The following is a 17,449-nucleotide window of genomic DNA, read 5'->3' as shown; positions in this document are numbered from 1 at the left end:
TTTTTTTTGGTTTTTCGAGACAGGGTTTCTCTGTGGTTTTGGAGCCTGTCCTGGAACTAACTCTGTAGACCAGGCTGGTCTCGAACTCACAGAGATCCGCCTGCCTCTGCCTCCCGAGTGCTGGGATTAAAGGCGTGCGCCACCATCGTCCGGCTCATCAGGCTTTTGAAGCAAAGTGCCTTTACCTGCTGCTTCGTCTTGCTGGCCCCAATTGTGAGTTTTGACGTTTGTTTTGTGATGTGGTGGTTCAAACCCAGGGACAGCCCACATTCCTACACTCTACCACTGAGTGACACTCTTTGATTAGTTCTTAGCAACTTTAGGCTCCTGTTGCCTTAAATGTAGCCATGGGCTTGGAGCGATGCCTTTTTCATGATATGATGTAGCTGTGAAGGTTCAGTGCAAATTTTCTGGCATATGGTAAGTATTCAGTAATTGACAGTTGTCATGAAGATTAGAGTCTGCTACTGCCAGTGACAACGACAGCTGTGATGGACTAGTTATCCCCAGGCTCTTCCCATCTTCAGGGCCAGCAGAGGCTTTGGACTCTCAGGAACTGGAGTTATAGTTGTGAGTCACCATGTGGGTTCTGGGAACTGAATCCAGGGCCTCAGCAAGAGCAACAGGTGTTCTTAACCACTGAGCCATGTCTCCAGCCCTTTTGGTTGGTTGGTTGTTTTTTTGAGGCAGGGTTTCTCAGTAGCTCTGGAGCCTTCCTGGAACTAGCTCTTGTAGACCAGGCTAGCCTCAAACTCACAGAGATCCGTCTGTCTCTGCCTCCCGAGTTCTGGGATTAGAGGCATTTGTTTATTTTTGAAGCAGAATCTCACTATGTAGCTCTGTCTAGCTTGGCTCTAAACTAAGAGATCCATCTGTCTCTGTCCCCCAAGTGCTGTGATTAAAGACGTGCACCACCATGCTCAATATATTACCTAATATGTATTTTTAGGATTTATTTTTATTTTGTGTGTATAGGTGTTTTGCAAGTATGTATGTCTGTGTACCATGTGTGTGTATTGCCCATGGAGGCAAAAACGGGGCACCATATTCCCTGAAATTGGAGTAATACAGGGTGTTAGCCACCATGTAGGTGCTGGGAGTCAAACCTGGGACCTCTAGAGAGCAGCCAGTGCTCTTAACTGCTGAGCCCGATCTCATGTGTGTGTGTGTGTGTGTGTGTGTGTGTGTGTGTGTGTGTGTGTGTATGTAGCTGAGGCCCAAACCCAAAACCTCTATCACTGAGCTAAGTCCCTAACTCCTTATTTTTTTAAGGTTGAATTTTTTGTGCAAAGAATATGAGATAGCCTCATTATTTGTCTTTATAGAAAACTCAGAAAAAGGTTGTTACATTTATCAGCTCATATAGCACTAATGTTGACTTTTTAAAAAGTCAAAGTGATTCCTCAAAACAATACTTAAGGGTACTGAAGTGATAGCTTAGCCGTTAGGAGTACTCGCTGCTCTTGCAGAAGATCTGGGTTTGAGCCACTTGGTGGCTCAAAATACCTGTATCCCCAGTTTCAAGGGACCCAAAATGTCTTCTGAGGACACTACACATACATGGTTCACATGGACCACTGGAACCCCGGGTGACGTTTTTGACTACTTTTGTGGCTCCTTTTTGTAGTTTTTTTTTTTTTTTTTTACTTATAATCTCAACTTGTGGATAATTCCTTGTATTGCTTGGTTCTTTGAGAATATCTGAGATTTGATTTTACATTTTTTTTCTAGTACTAAACTCCTAGACTGTCCTGAGTTTTGGATATTACAAAATAGGATGACTATGGGTAACAAGACAGTGCACTGGGAGACACACATGCTGACACCCACCTGTAACCCTAGAGACACTGCAACTCATCTTTGGCTACATGGCAAGTTCAAAGCCAGCCTGGGTTGATGAGACTGTCTCTTTAAAAGAAAAGCAGGAAGACAGTTCAGTGGGCAAAGGCACCTACCCACCAGTGCAAACCTGAGGACCCACTCACTTCTAGGAACCCATGTAAAGGTGGAGGGAGGGAACCAACTATACAAAGTGGTCCCCTGACTTCCATATGCATACTGTCACCATGCACCCCCTCCATACACACACAATGAATTTATTTTTTATAAAAACAGAAAGGGGAGCCGGGCGGTGGTGGCGCTCGCCTTTAATCCCAGCACTCGGGAGGCAGAGGCAGGCGGATCTCTGTGAGTTCGAGACCAGCCTGGNAAAAAAAAAAAAAAAAAAAAAAAAAGACAGAAGGGGGGAGGGCTGGAGAGATGGCTGAGAGGTTAAGAGTATTGCCTCCTCTTCCAAAGGTCCTGAGTTCAATTTCCAGCAACCACATGGTGGCTCACAACCATCTAAAATGGAGTCTGGTGCCCTCTTCTGGCCTGCAGGCATATACACAGACAGAATATTATATACATAATAAATAAATATTTAAAAAAAACCAGAAAGGGGAAAATTACTACACTGTAACTCTCGAGCTAGAAATGAGAAATTTTCTACCACAAGTGAGAAATGTACTTCTCTGTGAATGGTGACGCTTATTTCTTCCCATGTGCCAGGATGGTTTTTGTTTTAAGCTGGATATTTTGAATATTATAATGTACTGGCCCCAAATCTGATTTTCCACTCAGACTCCATATGTTTCTTACTATGGCTGTAGGGACTTATTGACTTTTCTAAGCTGTCAACAGAAGTTTTCTTGAGGGGGCTGGAGACTGGTTTAGCCCTAAAGAACACTTGCTGCTTACACAAGGATCTGGGTTAGGTCCCAGCACCCATGTTGGGCAGCTCCAGGGGATCTAGCACCTTCTTCTGGCTTCCAAGAGCACCTGCATGCATATGCACATGAAAGAAATATAAATCCTTAGTGAAAACGAAGTTTCCTTGAAGACCAGACACCTGCAAGAATAAGATCAAGAAATCATTTTGACAGAGCTGTGTTGAGTTACTTTCAGCGTTTCCCTGGACTACTTAAAACGTACCTTTGCTGTCATTCCCTCCTTGCATGGAGCCTACAGATCGGGCAGAAGTAAACGCTATCTTCTGGAGCTGTGTGTGCCCCTCACTGTGGCAGTGTACAGAACTTTCTGAATTTCCCAGGACTTGCAATTGTTTTTTGCTTTTTTAGAGACCTCCTTTGAACAGCCTAATTTCCTAGTGAAATCCTCGCCACTGCTTCCCCTCAGGCTACATGCACATCTTTATCTAAACAGTTAACTGTTCCCTCCAGATGGTAGTGGGTTGCTCACCTGTGTTGTACCTGTGAGAGCTGTTCCCCACTTTTGAGTTAATGAGTGTCTTGTCTGTCCTTCAGGTTGTCCCAGGCAGGCTTTGAGAATGAAGCCTGCCCATTCTTAGGAACTAGGAACCACCAAGACCCCATCTTCTTGTATGTATGTGTGTTGTGTGGGTATATGTACCTGAACTTTACCCACTGGCGAGGCTGACTGGTGAATCCTAGGAACCCACCTGTCTCTACCTGCTCCCACTTTACCCATCTCTGGGGCTACCCTGCCTGTTGCTAGGCCCTGCTTGGTTTTGGGGTAGGTGCTAAAGATCCAAACTCAAATCTTCATGCTGAAATCTTGAGCAGCCACCTTAACAGAGGAGCCATTTCCCTAGGTCCTGGGGCTGCAACTTCACAACTGTTGTAGACTCCTCAAGATGGAACGGGAAAAGGCCAGGTAAATTACTGCTTCGGTCTGCCCTGATTCAGCGCATGTATGGTGGCTATAAATCGTTGACCGTTTCCAGAGTTTGGACAAAGTGCTAAATCTTCCACTTTATTTTCTCAAGCCCTTGAAGTTATCTACTAATACATTCTTGTTTGCTTGCTTTTGACAGGGTTTTACTATGTAGCCCAGGTAACTTTAAAATTAAGAACCACTGTCACTATGCCATGCAACTCTCCCATTTTAGATGATATTGCTCTTGGTTATTTGAGTGCCTGACACTTCATATGGAGGTTTGTAGAGCTAAGTTATGGCTCCAGTATTAATTTTGATATTTATTTGCTTGTCTGGCAGTTAGTTGTACTGCCATGCCCAGAGAACTTTACAACGATTAAGAAACAACGACATAAGCTGTGCTTCAGTTGTGTAGGGTGAGCCGCTTCCTTACTGATCATGCAGGTGTATGTCCTTGGAGTACACTGAGGAAAGCCTGTTTTTTCCTCGATGGTACCTATATAGAAGCTTGCTTTAGGAGTTTTAATGCCTCCTGGCTACATCTATAAATATCACTGCCAAATAAGAACTTATGGGCCAGCAAGTAAAGGAAACAAATTCTAGGGCTAGAGAGATGGCTCAGAGGTCAAGAATTCTGGCTGTGCACACGGTGGCCCACAATTGTCCTAACTCCGGTTCCAGGGGATCTTATGGCCTCTTTGGCCTCCAAGCACACCAAGCATGAAAGTGGAGCAGATATACAGGCAGGCAGAACATCCATACACAAAAAGAACTTAAAAAATAATTTAATATAAAAAAACCAATTTACCAATTATAGATTTAGCAAGAACATATTAGCAATATCCACAGATTAGATTGACATTTGTTTGCAGAGAAATTTATCCATTTTTTTTTAAAATAACATTTCTATCTCTATAATGGGCAAAAGTGATGGCACAAGGAAGTTTAATTTCTTTCTTTGTCTTTTTTTTTTTTTTCTTTTTTGTTCTTCAAGACTGGGTTTCTCTGTGTAGCTTTGGAGTGTATCCTGGAACTCACTCTGTTCTGTAGACCAGGCTGGCCTCAAACTCAGAGATCTGCCTGCCTCTGCCTCCTGAGTGCTGGGATTAAAGGTGTGCACCACCACTGCCAGGCAGGAAATTTAATTTCTTGAAGTAGCATATTTTCTAATTTCCTATTAAGGTTTAGTTCTTAGTTACAAAGTCAAATCTCTAAAGCCAGGCCCTTGGAAAGATTATAAAAGACTGTCCTGGGTTCTAGGATAGTAGCTTGGGCTGCATAGTGAATATATGCCAGGCTGAGCTACCCAATGAGACTGTCTCAAGTATAAGAAGTTACATCACTTTAAAATGTCCACAACACTGAACTCAATGTGAGCACATTTACTCTCGGCATCTGCTCATTCATTCCTTCAAGGTAAATGCTCTGGTTCTTCATCCGGAAAGGCCAACCTCCAGAAACAGTAGTCAGAAGGTTAAGATTCCAACTGAGTGAATGTATATACACATTTTATTATATACAAAGAATAAAGTTTTAAAAGATAAACAAAATAGAAGTTGTAGTCATAATTGGAAGTCTAAAAAAGTTTTGTCATTTCTAAGACACAGGCCTCAGAATGGGATCTCTGATGGATGGAGCTCTCCACAGGACTCCCGTGACAGCAGCTGACTCTCCAGGCTGCTGGTGAACTGTGAAGCCGTGTGCGAGAGCTGCTGAAGGAATGAGATGCTTGCATATCAAAGGAGGAACAAACGAAAGTGCTGAAAGAAGGGTACTTCCAGGGTCAGATTTATTATTGGCAATGATTGTAGAGGTAATCACTAACACATAAGATTTCTAGGGAAGCCCTGGGCTTCTCATAACAAACCTTTCTGCGGGTCACAAATGGTTTAGTGATAGGAACAGGGAGAAGGGAGCTGAGAAGACAACAAAAAAGGCAGGTTAGAGGTAAGGAAATACAGACTGAATGCAGCCCTAGCAGGACAGGAAGGGATATGGCATTCATCTATTAAAGCCCAGGCCTGGAACAACAATTTCCATATATTTGGTATTTAATAATATACAAGAAAAAAAAAGGAAAAAGAGCTACTTTATATAATGATCTAGAAACACATATTCAATGTAAATCCCAAATGAAACCCAATTTACTACATACTTGAACTACAAGGGTGATAAAAAAAAAGGACTTCCAAGTCACCTACATTTACTGTGACAGTCTATCCCACTATAATCTGTACACAAGTTCAAACTGTGGGGTTTCGGCTTTCATTTCTTTACAAAGAAAACCTTAACCCTCAGAGATTTATTGAGGGTCGAAGTGGCAGTCTGCTTTTTGATACAGAATGCTCTGAGGTCTCTTCCACTTTAGACTTCTCCACTGGGTTAAGGCCTCTGTTTTCTTTGTCCTTTCCATGTGGCTTTTTATGCTGTGGGTTTAAGAGGAAAAACAAAGTCATAATAATGTAACATTTTGCTAGACGTTGTAACGTTTTTATTTCCAAGTTTTATATATTACAGGCAAAAGTTTAAATAAGAAAACCACAAAAGGCAAAGGATCGGCACAAATTTTTTTTTGGGCGGGTTGTTTGTTTTTGGTTTTTCGAGACAAGGTTTCTCTGTAGTCTTGGAGCCTGTCCTGGAACTAGCTCATGTAGACCAGGCTCACAGAGATCAGTCTGTCTCTGCCTCCTGAGTGCTGGGATTAAAGACGTGCACCACCATTGCCTGGCCAGCACAAATTTGAGCAAAAAAAAAAAAGCCAAGTACAGCCTTTTTTATTTTACTAGTAATGGAAATAGAAAGAAGTAGTTTTTTTTGTTTTCCTAAGACAGGGTTTCTCTGTGTAGCCCTAACTATCCTGAAACTCACTCTGTAGACCAGGCTGGCCTGCCTCTGCTTCCCGAATGCTGGGATAAAGGCCTGTGCTACCACCACTGGCAAGGAATACTTCTTTTTGGTATCATTTTCTAAAATGTAATTGTAAACTTTCCTTTGCAACATTGCTTCTCAACAGCAAGTGATTCTGCCCCCTAGCGGACATAGGCCAATGTACTGAGACATTTTAAGACAGTACAAACAAGTGCTCCTAGCTCTGGTGAGGACTGGCCTTGGATGAAAGTGTTCAAACTCCAGGACCATCGGCCACAACATGGAATTTCCCAGATTAGACTGTCAACAGTGCTGCTTAGAGAGAGGAAGATTTGTCACCATGAAGAAAAGACCATTCTACTCTAAGCAGAAAAGCTAGCACGAGCAACTATGAAACACTTCCATTGGTCCATTGATCCTCCACTGCAAATGTGTCTCACACTAGGTGGTGGTGGCACACGCCTTTAATCCCAGAATTTAGGAGGCAAAGGCAGGCTGATCATTGAGTTCGAGGACAGTCTGATCTACAAAGAGTTCCAGAACAGCCAGGGCTACTCAGAGGTTTTTTTGGTGTGGGGGTGGGTGGGTGGGAGGGAGGGAGGGAGGGAGGGAGGGAGGGAGTGAGACTGATTCATACTATGCATTTGGGGACTCTATACCTCTGGAAGCTCCCTACTTCAGGAAAAAAATTAAAATGCTGCATACTCAATTATAAATGCTGAGACAAATCACAAACCAACTTTTTATAACGTTTTAGACTCTAGAGATGTAACTCAATTACTTGACATGTATTAAGGCCCCGAATTCTAACCATAGCACCAAAAGAAATAAAAAGCCACAAACAATAATAAAGAACTGGGCTGTCAGTACCGATCAGTGGTATGACTGACTAGCAAAACCAGGCCAAAAACAAAGATTAAAAGAATAGTGGGGAGAAACTGCCTTGAGATACATAAAGGATTTAAGGAAATGCAGCTGGGTGGTAATGGTGCATACCTTTAGCACTCAGGAAGCAGAGGCAGGTGGATCTCTGAGATGGAGGCCAACCTGGTCTACAGAGCAAGTTCAAGGTCAGCCAGACTATGCAGAAAAACCCTACCTCAAAAGAACAAATAAATAAATAAATGCAATATAAATGCATTTATATATAATGTAAAAATAATATACAGCCAGGTGGTGGTGGTGTACGTCTTTAATTCCAGTGCTCAGGGACAGAGGCCAGCCTGGTCTACAGAGTGATATCCAGGATGACCAGGGCTACACAACACAATGAAACCCTGCAATGAAAAGTCAAAACACACACTCATTTCAAATGTAATTCAATATTACATGTCTTGCATAAGGAAATTTTTACTTTATCTATGCTCATATCTTCAAAATACAGGGAAAGATGCCAAGCAGTTTTTGAGGGGAGTTTGTTTGGAGACAGGGTCTCACTGTGTGATGCTGGCTGGCCTTGAACTCAGATAACTGTTTCTGTTTCCCAAGTGCTATGATCACAGGTGTGTGACACCTCACCTGTACCAGGCAGTTTTGAATGGCTCACCTCTAACTGTTAGAGGAGCATGATGTCATACATCTGTAGCCCCAGCACATGGAAAGCTACAGCCGAGGATGCTAAATTCTAGGCTAGCTATTCTACAGAAAGACTGTTTCAAAAGCAAACAAGGAGGTGGACATAGAATCTGTCAGAGAATTTAATTGTACGGCATCAGAGAGGCTTGGGAAACCTAAGCCTAATTAATAAGAGAAGAGCCTCCAGTGGGCAGGATAAACCACTAATACAATTTATAGTCCCAAATGTTTAAATCCTTTAACCTTCAAAGTGTAATGGACAGAGATGGATACCAGGACCTACTGGGTCAAGGTATAAGTAAGAGAAATAACTGCTCTACAGTAAGAGGCAGAAATGAGATGAAAATAACAGCCAGATTACTTGCTGACATCTCTATAACTTCATCTATTGAAATTAAATTTTACCTTTATGTATTCTCTAGAAGATTCCTTCATTAATATAAGTCTGTGTACACAATTTAAATAAAAATTATCAAGCCATTTGAAGGGAATGACTAAATTTTTTGTTGTTGTACTAACAAGAATATTGGTTTTTTTGTTACTGCTTTATGTTTTGTTTTTAAAGACAGGTCTTGCTTTGTTAGCCTAGGCTAGCTCCTCCTTAGCCTCACAAGTGTGGGGACATCAGGTGTATATCTTTATACTAAATAGGAAAACCATGTGAGGGACAGCAGATGAGGAAGGATGCATGAAACACATTATCAAATACCTGGAAAAATGGAACACCACCAGTTACAGAGGAACCCACACTGGTATGTACAAATGTCTCTTGACTTAAAAGTTCTTCAGTACATTGTTCCAGAACCTCCTCCTCTTCATCCATGTCCTAAAATAAGAAGCAGGATGAGCAGGCAATTCCATGACGCTGGATCATCACACAGAGTAGGATACGACTGGGATATGCTTTATACCCAGCACTCAGAAGGCAGAGGCAAGAGGACTGCTGCAAATTTGAGGCAGAAGTTCCAGGACAACCAACGGAAAACCAAAAATCATCATGTAAGCCAGGCGGTGGTGGCACATGTCTTTAATTCTGGCATGTAGAGGCAGGTAAATCTACAAAGAGTTCCAGGACAGCCAGGGCTACACAGAGAAGCCCGGTCTCAAAAATACGAAATACCATAACAGCATTTTCTTCTTTAAATGATTTCGTATGCATTATATAGAAGTTGAACATTAATAAATAGCAGAAAATCTATAAAATATAATGTATTAGCTTGTGCTTAATCTCTACTTTTTTTTTTACAAATAATAATTTTATTAAACTTTTGGTGTGCCCTTATATTATATTCTTTTTTTTAAATTTTTTTAATTTTTTATTTATTTATTAAAGATAATCTCGGGGCTGGAGAGATGGCTCAGCGGTTAAGAGCATCGCCTGCTCTTTTGAAGGTCCTGAGTTCAATTCCCGGCAACCACATGGTGGCTCACAACCATCTGTAATGAGGTCTGGTGCCCTCTTCTGGCCTGCAGACATACACACAGACAGAATATTGTATACATAATAAATATATAAAAAAAAAATAAAATAAAGATAATCTCTACTTTCTTAACTTTTCTATACTTGCTATTAACTGTAGAACGCAAATTGTAAGTTTGATTGCCTTGCTTCTAATTGCAGCTTCATTTTTGTAACCTGAGACAAAAGAATTCTGTTTATTCATTCATAAGATGTACTACAGTGGTACCCCTCCCACAGGGTTATTAAAAGGGTTGAGTTAGCATACATGTAAAGAACTTAGAACAAACAGTGCCTGGAATGCAATCGTAGCTTAAATGCTGGCTTAGAAATTGTCTACTAGCCTAAAAAAAAAATAAATAAAAATAATAAGATTAAAAGAAAGGCTTAAAAGCCAGCAATTCTCATAGAAAACAGCACAGGACTGAAGAACAAAAAGACACATTCATTACATGAAATCCACCACATCAAAAGTTTACAGGGGCAGGGGTGATGACTCAGAGGATCAAGCATTTATTGTTCAAATGCAAGGATCAGATTTGGATCCACAGCCCCCACCTATCATCTTATGGGCGTGGCAGCCCACCTGTAATCCCAGCACTTAGGAAAGTTGGTAACTAGCAGCTTTGGGTTCAAGTGAGAAACCCTACCTCAATATAGTCAATTAAGGAAGGCACCCAAAGTCAACCTCCCACGTCCATACAGATACACACATGCTGTATACACATCCCCATGCACATGTGTGCACCCACGTGTAAGATTTATGGGAAAGTTCTAAAATTGTGCTTTAAATTTTACCTGACCGGTCTCTTTGTCGTTTTCTGAGCAGTTCAGCATTAATAGGTTGCACTGTTTCTTTTGCAGTTGATCCAAGAGCTGTTCCCGTGGTTCAGTTCTCACCAGTGTTGATGGATATAAGTAATTTTTCCTCTCTGGTGTCATACCTTTATAGTAGAAATTAGAAAAGCCAGGGAAAATTATATGAAATATAACTTTTAAAATTATGTTAAAAGATATACTTTCAAGTGAGTTGTCTTCCAAAACCAAAAATGATTTCAATATATCTTTTTTTATCTACCAGGCACAAACTGGTTAAAGCTAGTTTCATTTTTTCACATAGTAATATTATTTTTGGGAGGGGGGTGAGTTTTGAAACAGGGTATCTCTGTGAAGCTTTGGAGTCTGTCCTGGAACTTGCTTTGTAGATCAGGCTGACCTAGAAGTCAGAGATCCACCTGTTTCTACCTCCCAGGTGCTGGGATTAAAGGAGTGCACCACCACCACCTAATGTTTGTTTTAAAAAAAAAAAAAAAAAAAAAAAACTTTGGTTTTCTTCTACTTCTAGGGCTTTAAGTCAAGTCTCTGCTAGAAAGTCGTTTCTTTTTCCTTTTTAATCTTATTTATTTATATTTTATGTATGAGTGTTCTGCATGCATACCTGCGTGTCCCACGTGGTTGTTGGGGATTAACTCAGGTCCTCTGGAAGAGCAGCAGTGCTCTAAAAATGCTGAGCCATCTCTCCAGCCCCATAATTGAAGATGGAGTCTGCTTTTTCGTTTCCCGCCACCCAATGATCTTTAGTAGATCTGACAATTTGTAAAAGTCATCTTACCACCAAAACTATGAAGTTCCCATTTCTAAGAATGTACAAACATGTATTAGGCTTAAAAATGAATTTGGGGTTTTCTGAGAAATGGTGGCGTTACTGGAATTAAAGGTTTTACAATGTGATCACTTTGAAAGGAGTAACCATCTCTCTGTAACTCTGCTGTAGTGCCTGGTTCTGAACGCAGTTACATTTCCTTATACGGGAGTTGCCTTTTCAATTAACAGTCATTTTCATTGATAGTTAACAATAAATCTGAAAGGTTGACAAAATTAAATAAACCAACGTTCTTTTAGCACAAACTCTTTAAAAAAAAGTTTTGAGATGTAATTTATATGCCACAAAAATCATTCAAAAAAGTGTACATTTCAATGATTTTACAATCCAATGAAGAACCAACTATTAATCTTTGTAAATCAGCTTACCAATCAGGATAGTTTACCAATCTTTGCCATTTCTGATCTCTAAAAATGGTGATTTCTTTCTTTTTTTGGGGTGGAGGGTGTTTTTTTTTTTTTTTTTTTTTTTTTTTTTTTTTTTCAAAACAGGGCTTCTCTGTGTAGCTCTGGCTGTTTTGGAACTCACTCTGTAGACCAGGCTAGCCTCAAACCCAGAACTCGACTTGCTTCTGCCTACCAAGTGCCGGGATTAGAGGTGTGTGCCACCACTGCCTAGTCTTTAAAGTGGTGATTTCTAAATGATGCCAGTCAATGAGACAGACAAATGAAAATGGGATGGACATGGACGGAGTGTGCTTCGCGGTGAACTTTGTATTCAACAACTTAGCTTTTACAGCCATCTAGCGTTTTGGGTATTAAAACATATTTTAGACAGTGTTGACTACATAGTTGGGCAATTTTATTTGTTTTTAAAATGCTTTTTGATTTTGGTTTGGTGTTTTGAAACAGGAGCTCTTGTAGCCCAGGCTAGCCAAAGATGATCTTGAATTCCAACGGGCCTGCTTACACCTCCTTAGGACTGTTATTACAGGTGTGTGCCACCACATCCAACAACTTATTTTTATTTTTCCTCTTTCATCAGGAGCCCAGGGTGGTCATTAAGTAACAGTTTTCTTTCCTCAGTTTCCTGAGGAAACTAGATTGTAAAATGTCATAAACATTCAGACAACCGGCTTTGTTTATATGCATGCTTTCAAACCACATCAGGCTTAAAAATGACTGTTCTTAACAAAGCCAATTGTCTAAATGTTTATGAAATTTTCTATTGTGCCCAAATTTCTAGGAATATACTACCAACAAGAAGCAGCTAAGACTGAATTAAATTATCCTGGTGTTCTAAATTTTCTGTATTTAAATTTATTACAGAGAGATGGTAAATTCCTGTCAGACAAAGGCAGGGCTCACTTTCAAACAGTATCTAATACTGTATTCAGCTGGATTTAATTTCAAAATCTTTAGCAATTCTAAAATACCCACTGGGGGTAAAAGAGAGGTGGCTCAGTGGTTAAGGGCAGACATTACTCTTCCAGAGGCCCAGAGTCAGTTCCGAGCATCTCCCTGGGCAGCTCATACCAACCTCTAATTCCAGCTCCAGAGGTCCCTTCACCTGGCACCAGAGGCACCACGCTCAAGTGCATGTCCACCCACTCCTCCCCATGTAAGTAAAATAAATCCTAAAAAGTTAAAATAAGATACCTGTTGGGATATCAAGTTTCAGATCCTCTTGCAGAAAGCAATTAAGCTTTGTCAAACCAGTTTTTATAGTTTCATCAAGCTCTAGACTTCCTGCGTTGAATTTCTCATCATCAGAAGTTATCTGCTCAACAAAGGAGATGCGCTGGTTCTCAATAGCAGCTGTGTGTCCACTTTGTTTTTCAGTGATCTCTAAACGTGAAGCCTCACAGCATCCATTTACAAACTGTAAATGATACAAACAAGCTTTCATTACTAAAGCTGGAAGCAAGTTGGTCAATCTACCATTTTTAATTACCTTGAAATGTTCTATAATACGTTTCAAAAACACATGTCACAGTAGAGAGAAGAGGGCAATTAGCCATATATTCACTGCCAAAGGGGATGCTGAGGCTTGAAGAAGCACTCTGACCTGCTAGGCCATCTCTCCCACTACTCATGACATTACTCCAGTATACAGATGTAAGATGGCCTGGCTTAAGGAAATTAGACTGAAGGCTAAGTCTTACACCTCCTTGCTCTGTAATTTAATTCTTTGATTTTTTTTTTTTTTAACTTAAAAACTTTTCGGGGCTGGAGAGATGGCTCAGTGGTTAAGAGCACTGCCTGCTCTTCCAAAGGTCCTGAGTTCAATTCCCAGCAACCACATGGTGGCTCACAACCATCTGTAATGAGGTCTGGTGTCCTCTTCTGGCTTGCAGACATACACACAGACAGAATATTGTATACATAATAAATAAATAAATTAAAAAAAAAAACTTTTCTTTTTTAAAGAAACCAGCCTTAAGCTGGGTAAGGTGATGCACACGTTTAACCATAGTACAAGGAGGTAGAAGAGGGTCATCCTTGGCTTAAATAATGAGTTCAAAGACAGAATACGGGAGGAGAAGAAAAGAGAGGAAAGGGATTTGGGGGACGGGAAGTGGAAGGGTGAAACTAGGTCTTTACTCCATGTCTCAAGTTCTTGATTTGATCACCCATCTCTATTCCAGGTTTTCTTTGTTTATATTCTTTCTAAGACAGAGTCTTAAGACTATGGCACAGACTGGACTCATTCAAACTCAGAATCCCCCTGGCCTCTGGCTCTCGAGTGATGGTATCACAAGTGTGTACCACCATGGACAGCTTCTATGCAGCCTCAGTTTGTTCCAGAAACCTAAGTAAAAGTGGAAGGAATTGTGTCTCTGATCTCCAATATGTGCCATGGCATGCATGCCTACACATACAAATCATGCACACAAACACAATAATAATCATTTTAAGGGGTGAAGAGATGTTTAGTAGTTAAGAGCACTAGCCTATGCTCAGGACTCTTCAGGACTGCCTGTGACTCCAACGCCAAGGCATCAGATGCTTTCTTTTGACCTTCAAGGGTGTTCTTGCATGCGTGTATGCATGCACGTGTGAGCGCATGCACACGCGCACACACACACACCAAATAAAGCTTTTGAACACACATCAAATAAAAGAAAACTTTTTGTTTGTTTCTTTTGTTTTTTTCCAGACAGGGTTTTTCTATGTAACAGCCCCAGCTGTCCTAGAACTCACTCTGTAGACCAGGCTAGTCTCGAACTCACAGAGATCCGCCTGCCTCTGCCTCCTAAGTGCTGGGATTAAAGGCGTGCGCCACCACCGCCCGGCTCACATGTTTTAAAATAGATTCTAAGCTGAAATATTTTCATTTCTGATTCTATCTATTCTCCCCCAGTTAGTCCAGGCACAGACATATTACCTCCATTAAGTTCTCAAGTTCCTCTTTCCTCTTGCTTAAGCAGGATGCCCACTGTTCAGAAAATCCAACTGTGCTTGTGTTCAAAGCTTCACATCTCTGTGTGGTCTCCCGAGATACAGTTTCCAGGTTGCTGCTGAGTGAATCACAGTGCTGTATAGACTCTTCAACCAACTGTGTGCCTTCTTGGCCAAATTGTCTGAGTTCTTGTAATAATCCATCAGAATCAGCCATTAGTTTTTTACTTTGGACTGTTGTCTTGTTGATTATATCTTCAGACTTCCTATAGAAAAACAAAAACAAAACAGAATAACCCTAAATTCAAGGGCAGTCTAGTCTACAAGTCACAGTCCAGAGCAATGGAGCTACAGAGTAAGACTCTCAAAAACCAAACACTAAAACAAGACAAAACCCGTTGGCTATCTGAAATCAATCATCACTCACGAGAGTCAGGATAACCACAAGTTGAAAGAGAAAGGCAATCAACAGATGCCAAGAACACTTTAGAGTTATCTGGCAAACTTATAGGAGTCATCATGAAAATGTCTCAAAAAGCAGTCAAAAGCCTTGCGCCTGTGATTTCAGAACTTCGGAAGCTGAGCCACAGTGAGCTACAGTGAGGTCCTGTCTCAAGAATGGGAGGGTGGAGAAGAAGGAACACATTTATACACACACACACACACACACACACACACACACACACACAAATAATATGTCAACAATCATTAACTAATTCACTGGTAAGAAAACCAGAACTGTTTGTACAATTTTAAGTTTTTCTTCCTTTTGAAATTCATCCCAGGCTTACAGAAACCTTCAACAGAAGTTAAAAGTATCTTACTGCTCTGTATTTTCCTGAATTCTGCTCAGTGGTTTCTGGATGTCTTCACACTTCTTCTCCAAAGCACAGAATCTCTCTGTCCAAATATTAACTAACTGAGAAAGTTCCTGTAAGGAAGATTCAGGGAGGAAAAGATTTGAAATGGCAATATTTTCACTTAAAATGCTCTATGGGCGTGTTTTCTATTCCTTCCTTCTTGCTGGGAAAGGGCCATTTTGTTTGTCAGAATGTTGTTAAGAACAGAGTTCCAGACGCAACAAATTCTCAAATATTAGCTGATCTAAAGAAGTATTCTTAATTACTTCACACAAATCACCATCAGAAATGACAGCAGCTGTGATGACCTCAAGTTTCCGTAGTAGTTTTGCAGCATTCAAACCACGTGACGTAGATCATTAAGTCCATCACGCCACTAAAAACATCAATTAAGTGATACCTGCGAATGGGTTTCCTTTATCGTCCTTAGGTCTTCATTTAGGTTCCCACAAAGCTTCTGTGATTCAACCAAGGAAGAAACTGTATGTTCTTGGAGTTCATGTAGATTATTGCACAATACGCTGAGAAAACTGTCTATTTCTCTTTTTTGATCTTCTATCTTTAAAGAAAAAAATATTAGTTTCTTTTTTAGGCAACCTATCAAATTTGAGGTATTAAGAAGATAACATCTGTACCTTTTCAGCCATTGTCAATGAACTCCTGAAAATATGCTGCAGTTGCCTGTTGATATTCAAGATGGAAACCACACCAGGGGCTAAGATGGTCTTCAGGGAAGCAAGAAGGTCAGTCACAAGTTCATTCTGTTTTTAAAAACAAATGCATCTTTAAAAATGTTTTCATTTCCATTAACTTGGCCAATATATCTCAGATACTAAGCAACCAAACACCAACATTCAAAATTCTTAATAACCTAAAGTGACATAACTGAATATCTAGAATTTATATCCTGCCTAAAACTCTTAATCCTGCTCCACTAACTAAAGCAATGTTCACTAAGTGTAGTGAATGTTGAATTAATTTCCTGTTCTGTGTTTGTTGGGTCTCTCGTAGCATAGGCTGACCTCAAACTCACTTGTAGCTGAGGATGCTCTTGAACTCCTGTTCTTCCTGTCTCCACACTACCAGGATCACGGGTATGTACCATGATGCCTGCCTCCTATAGTCAATTTAACGATCTAAGGTAAAGTTTAGAAGAGGAGAAAAATGACAGTAAAGTGTTAAGATTCCAGCACTCTGGTTTGATCCCCACCACGGGGGAAAAATCTATAGATACATTTAAACACTTTGAAATTTTGTCCCTGGAGTTTACACATGTAGCATGCACCCTCGCTCAAGTCCACAAACCCACACTAATAAAATAAAAAGAAAATGGGCTACTTATGTTTGGTCATTTGTGCTAAATAAGAAACCAGTTACCTGCTATCCCCCGTTGGGTTAACTAGCTCTAGCTCTGGTGAAGAGGCCAGATAACAGATCTCAAATCTCCTGAATCCACCTGAGCTGCTCTTTGTGACCAGAAGGCTTATTAATAACTAACTGCTGCTCTTGTTTGTGCAGGGTCTCAAGTAGCTTTGAACTCACTAAAAACCAAGGGTGGCTCTGAATTCCTGATCCTTCTGCCTCCACCTTTCAAACGCTAAAATTACAAACATGTGAATGATAATGGCTTAATTATTTCTATTCTCAACTACACCAAAGGAGTGGAAACACTTTCAAAGTTTAGTCACATCCTGTGGCAAACAAGTCTTTCTATGAGGGGGAAGCAAAAGCAAAAGGTTCTTAACTGTTTCTGGCAAAGCTTAAGCTAAGAGCAGTTAATGCCATTTCTGATGGCCAGTCACCCTTTGAAAACATTAACAGATTTACTAACAATCAATCCTTGCAGCACAGTTTTACTTTGTGCTGCTAAAGATTGCTCCTCCAATATCCTATCAGACATCTGGGAGACTCGAGCCGACACGTTTTGTGGAATAGACACGAGCGATCCGAGTGCTGTCGTGGTAATGGTGTCTAATGCAGAGACACTGGAAGACATCAGATTGCC

The 17,449-nt window shown here is 40.6% G+C and overlaps 1 protein-coding gene across 1 annotated transcript in view; it reads right to left on the bottom strand.

Moving 5' to 3' along the window:
* Nucleotides 1-5,165: 5,165 nt before the first annotated feature.
* The window catches only part of Kif11 (kinesin family member 11), a 43,980-nt gene continuing 31,696 nt past the window's right edge, over nucleotides 5,166-17,449 (bottom strand). The window contains exons 14-22 of the mRNA XM_050160411.1: nucleotides 17,276-17,448; nucleotides 16,080-16,205; nucleotides 15,845-16,003; nucleotides 15,409-15,515; nucleotides 14,571-14,850; nucleotides 12,842-13,064; nucleotides 10,379-10,524; nucleotides 8,831-8,947; nucleotides 5,166-6,104 (exon numbers count right to left, since the gene is read on the bottom strand). Coding sequence (XP_050016368.1) covers nucleotides 5,973-6,104; nucleotides 8,831-8,947; nucleotides 10,379-10,524; nucleotides 12,842-13,064; nucleotides 14,571-14,850; nucleotides 15,409-15,515; nucleotides 15,845-16,003; nucleotides 16,080-16,205; nucleotides 17,276-17,448 — 1,463 coding nt within the window. The 3' untranslated portion in view covers nucleotides 5,166-5,972. The remainder of the gene's footprint in view (nucleotides 6,105-8,830; nucleotides 8,948-10,378; nucleotides 10,525-12,841; nucleotides 13,065-14,570; nucleotides 14,851-15,408; nucleotides 15,516-15,844; nucleotides 16,004-16,079; nucleotides 16,206-17,275; nucleotide 17,449) is intronic.

The sequence above is a fragment of the Alexandromys fortis genome, unplaced genomic scaffold, assembly GCF_014885135.2.
Source record: "Alexandromys fortis isolate MF-2015 unplaced genomic scaffold, M_Fortis_MF-2015_v1.1 scaffold_10, whole genome shotgun sequence".
Taxonomy (NCBI): Eukaryota; Metazoa; Chordata; class Mammalia; order Rodentia; family Cricetidae; genus Alexandromys; species Alexandromys fortis.
Note: the sequence above shows the minus strand (reverse complement) of the source record. Positions and strands in the feature narration are given on the sequence as shown.